Source organism: Myotis davidii, unplaced genomic scaffold, assembly GCF_000327345.1.
Source record: "Myotis davidii unplaced genomic scaffold, ASM32734v1 scaffold425, whole genome shotgun sequence".
NCBI lineage: Eukaryota > Metazoa > Chordata > Mammalia > Chiroptera > Vespertilionidae > Myotis > Myotis davidii.
Window position 1 is genome coordinate 2,110,691 of NW_006296413.1, and position 4,686 is coordinate 2,115,376.

General features: G+C 62.9%; 2 protein-coding genes across 2 annotated transcripts in view; both read left to right on the forward strand.

The window, feature by feature from the left end:
• The first annotated feature begins 247 nt into the window (after positions 1-247).
• NUDT8 (nudix hydrolase 8) lies at positions 248-4,063 on the forward strand. Its single transcript, XM_015568955.1, is given in 6 exon segments — positions 248-293; positions 348-538; positions 1,134-1,211; positions 1,311-1,514; positions 1,517-3,481; positions 3,581-4,063. Coding segments are annotated over 5 exon segments (654 nt in total). The 3' UTR covers positions 1,652-3,481; positions 3,581-4,063.
• Positions 3,714-4,686, forward strand: part of LOC102762946 (double C2-like domain-containing protein gamma) — a 3,432-nt gene continuing 2,459 nt past the window's right edge. The window contains exons 1-4 of the mRNA XM_006771675.2: positions 3,714-3,960; positions 4,052-4,209; positions 4,406-4,515; positions 4,595-4,678. Of these exons, the coding sequence (XP_006771738.2) occupies positions 3,714-3,960; positions 4,052-4,209; positions 4,406-4,515; positions 4,595-4,678 (599 nt within the window). The remainder of the gene's footprint in view (positions 3,961-4,051; positions 4,210-4,405; positions 4,516-4,594; positions 4,679-4,686) is intronic.

The window sequence follows — 4,686 nt, forward strand, 5'->3', positions numbered from 1 at the left end:
AAACGCGCCCGCGTCGCCTGGTGCCCGCGACACCTCCCTCTGAGCTGGGACCCCCCTCTCTGAGCTGGGACCCCCTCCCTAGAGGGGCAGCACCTCTCCTGGCCGCGGTAGGAAGACTTGGTCCCCGAGTCTTGAAAGCCGTGGGGCGGGGCTTTCCGGCTTCCCGCCCTGGCCCCGCCCTCGGCGGAAATTGGGGACACCCTAGGGTCCCTGTGGGCGCCTGGGGGCTGCCACAGACAGAATTTGCATGCCTGAGGCCCAGGCCCTCTCCCGCACCTCCACTGCTCAAGGAGGTAAAGAGCCGGGGCAGGTCCGGAGGCCTCGCTAAACGCGGGGCAGGCGCTTAGGGGTCACTGGCCCTCTGCCGCCCCGCAGTCCAGGGACCAGGCTCCTGTGCCTGTTTAGTTTCCCAGGTGGCAAGTGTGACCCGGCTGACCAGGATGTGGTGCACACGGCCCTGAGGGAGACCCGGGAGGAGCTGGGCCTGGCTGTGCCCGAGGACCATGTGTGGGGTGTCCTGCAGCCCGTCTATGACCAGGTGAGCCCACCAGGCTCTGAGGCCACAGCCACCCTTCACCCCATTCACCCGCTCTCCTGCCCTCGGGTAGGCACCGGGGCCCCAGGGACAAGGAGCTGGTCATGGACTCCAGCAGGTGCAGAATGCCATGAGCACCAGGCACCTGCCTGTCCCTCCTCTCCCATCTCCCACCACCCATCTGGGGGGGCCCAGGGGTGTTTTTATCCTCTTCTCACAGGGATACTGAGGCTCAGGTTCCGGCGGAAGTGGCTCTGGGGTGAGCCAGCTCTGCTCAGCTTGGTGGATGAGGGTTGGGGAAGGACCCTAGGGAGGAAGGGATTGAATGACAAGCGGCAGGTTTCAAGGTAGTAAAAGTAAGAGAAGGTTGTTCTAAGTGGAGGGAACATCTGCGAAGGCCCAGAGGCCTGAATGGGGAAACTGAGTCGGTCAGCCTGGCTGGAGTGAGCCCCACGCAGGACAGGGGTCAGATGGACCTGGCCTTGACTGCTAACGGCCTCTGGATGGCAAGGGCGGGGTCTCCCTCTCAGCCTCCCTTCTCCAGCCCCAAATGCCTGCCAAGGCCATGGCTCCCTTGACGGCTTCCTCCCTGGCCCAGGCAAAGAACACCGTGGTGCCAGTGCTCGCTGGGGTGGGCCCGCTGGATCCCCAGAGCCTCCAGCCCAACCCCGAGGAGGTGAGTAGGGGCAAGGATGCCGGGGGACTGGGTTGTCCCAATGCGGGGAAGCTGCCATGCTCAGTCCTCTGTCCACCCTCTCGCTGCCTCCTGTCATAGGTGGAGGAAGTGTTTGCACTGCCCCTGGCCCACCTGCTGCAGGTGCAGAACCAAGGCTACACCCACTTCTGCAAGGGTGGCCACTTCCGCTACACAATGCCTGTCTTCCTGCATGGGCCACACCGCGTCTGGGGGCTCACCGCTATCATCACCGAGTTCACCCTGCAGGTCTTGGTACCTGGCGCCTACCAGCCCCGCCTGGATTTCCCTGGGGTGTGGAGGTTCCAGGGCTGAAGACTGGTCCCTGGCAGCCCCTGCCCTCACCCTGCCAGGCCAGCGCCACCTCAGGACTGAATAAAGAGCCTTTACCAACTCTTGGGCCACTGCCTCTTCTGCGCTAGGGCCCTGACCTCGAGCAGACGCCATGGGACAGCCGGTCTCCTGGCTGGGGCACCCCTGTCCAAGCACTCTGTCACCCACAGCAGTGGGCACTTACCCTGCACCAGGTACTCGGCATCATTCCACCCTCACCTCAGCCCTATGAGTGAGGCCAGCACTGTCCCTGGCTGGTGAGCTGGGCTCAGAGAGGACAGACAGCTTGACCAAGCTGGGATTTGAACCGGGCCCTCTCTGACTAGACCCCAGACCCTTAGCCACTGTAGGTTCCTTCCTCCGTGCCTGGCTGACCACGTGCTGGGCCGCAGGAATCTGGAGAGAAACCCTGCACGTGACTAATGAGCACCCACCAGGCACCAGCTGCTGTGCTGGGGCCGCGTCTGCGGCCCAGCCAGATGTTGTACTGGCCTCTGGGGGAGCAGGGGGGGTGGGGCTCAGACTAGGGGAGACCTTAGACCAGATAATCATGTGGTTGCACATTAAACAATCACATATAAATAATAGTGGAATTATACAGGATTCTGTGTAAGAGTTGCGGGGGGGCGGGGACAGTTGGACTTTGGCCTGTGGACTGGGCAGGTTTAGCCAGGATAAGTGATAGAAAGCTCCACCCACTAGCTGACGTTCCCACAAGGGGAATGGTGATTATGAACTCCAGGGTTAAAGTGGCTTCAGGCACGGCTGCATCCAGGGGTTCTCTCTCTGGCTGTGCTTTCCGCTGTGTTGGTCTCATTCCCAGGAGCAGTCTCTACTCCATAGAGAGAGACGAGGAGAGGGCAACAGCTCTAGGGGGGCACCAGTGTTCCATCGCAGAAAAGAGAGTTGCTTGGCCAGTGCGACCCAGAATTGCACGGCACTGGCCTGTGACCCAGCAGGCCTTCCCTGAGCCTGTCGCGTGTCCTGCTGGATTTGGAATTCATTGATTGGCAGGGTCTGGGGCACCACCCTGGGGAGGAGGATGAACCCCCTAGGCTGGGAATAGGGAAGGGCGTGGCCTCCAAAGGACCACTAACTGGGAAACAGGAATGCTGAGCAGGTAAAAGCCAGCCAAGTTCCACTTCAGAGAGTGACCTTGAAACCAAAGGCAGGAGTGAGCCAGGTCAAAGGGCGGAGTAGGACAGCTAGGGCAGCAGCTGCACATGCACAAAGTTTGGGGTGTTCACGGAAACCATGAAGAGTAATGTGGAGATGAGGGGGTGCCTAAGGGTGTGCCTCAGTGATGGGTTAGGCTTTTATTCCAAGCTCACAAAAGGAGAGAGAGGCATTGATGTGATTCCATCCATGTTTCAAAAAGCTTGGAGCTGCAAGGGGACCAGACTGCAGATGCCCTCTTCCCCAAGTGCCCCCCTCCTTCCCGGGCACCTCTCCCATTCCACAGGAACCCTCCATCTCACCACCCCTTGCACCCCTCCATACCTTCCAAAGTGCCCCCACACCCCGCCCCTTCCCACACACCTCCACATGCTCCCTCCTCCTGCACCCCTTGCCTCTCACCTACCTCTTCATCCCCACACCCCCCTCCCGTTGCCTCTCACACCCTGGGCATCCGGCCTCCTCACCCTGGAGCAGGTCCCATGATGGTGGTAAAAATAACTGAGGGCATGTGAACAGGGGGAGGGGCTGACAAGGGCGGAGGGAGGCTGATGCTAAGTAAGGGACCCCTGGAGTTGAGGGCAGGGAAGTGCCCTCTCCGGAGCCCTGGAGATGGGCTCTGAGCTCCGCCCCCTCCTCCCTCGTGGGTACCAGGAGGCCCTGGGTCACACAGATGAGTCACCCCCATCAGGCATACCCAGCGCCAGCAGCTAACAGAGCCAGGTGGCAGAGCTCTCAGAGAGGTAAGGAGCCCAGCAGGCGCTGCTAGCACATGGTGTCCCCCTCCAGGCTGAAGCCCCCCACTTCTTCCCCACCCACCCAACCCTGCCCTCTGTCCTCAGGTCCCCGGCTGCCACCCAGGACCCTTCTCAGCACCCTCAGCGATGCTTCTTCACCATGTCTCGGCCCTGTGTGGCCCCCTCATACCCCGTCCAAGGGGGCTTGTCTGAGTCCCCTCCCCTGGCCTGAGCCCCCATGGCGGGCACGGCAGCAGCAGGCTGGCGGCGGCCACAGCGGGTGAGCATGCAGGAGCACATGGCCATCGATGTGAACCCGGGACCCATCCAGCCCATCCCCCTCATTTCTGACTACTTCCCGCATTTCTACCCCTTTGCTGAGCCTGCCCGGGGTGCCCCAGACCCACACCCTGCAGTGTCTCCCGCCAGCTCTGCACCCCAGCCGCAGCCAGACCCAGAGCCAGAGGGAGACTCAGACGACAGCGGTGAGTGGGGGCAGGGGATGAGGACACCCTGGGCCCAGCCCAGCCAGGATGGGGTCTCAGGCATCCCGGGCAACTGACCTGTGAGGGGCAGGGCAGGAGGCATGGTGCCACGGTGGCAGGGTGCCAAAGGAACTGACCTGGCCACAGGCCTGCCCCATATCTGTTGTTTCTTCCCAGGGCCTCAAGCCACCAGCCTCAGGCTCCCTGGACACCTATGTCAAAGCCAATCTGCTGCCAGGGGCCAGCAAGGTGAGGGCAAGACCCAAGCCCTGCTGCTGCCCCTCAGCCACACACCCACCTGTCCTAGCCGGATCCTCCCCACGAGGCCTGGGCATCCGGCCTGGAGCTCCCATTGCAGGCTGCACAACTGGGGGCGCTACTGGGGAGGTGGCCAGGGTGGGGCCCTAGGGCTGAGGAGGCCCTGACCCCCCTGCCTGGCCCTCAGGCCAGCCAGCTGAGGACACGCACCGTTCGGGGCACAAGGGGGCCTGTCTGGGAAGAGACGCTCACTTACCACGGCTTCACCCACCAGGATGCCGGTTGCAGGACCCTGCGGTGAGGCTTGAGGCTGGGCCACGAGGGGACGGGGTGGAGTGGGGCTTGCCTGCCCAGGTCTGACTGGGGTGGCCACCAGGTTGTGTGTGTGTGAGGACCCACGGCTGCGGCCACGGCGGCGGCGAGTGCCTCCCCTGGGGGAGCTGCGGGTGTCCCTGAGGAGGCTGGGGG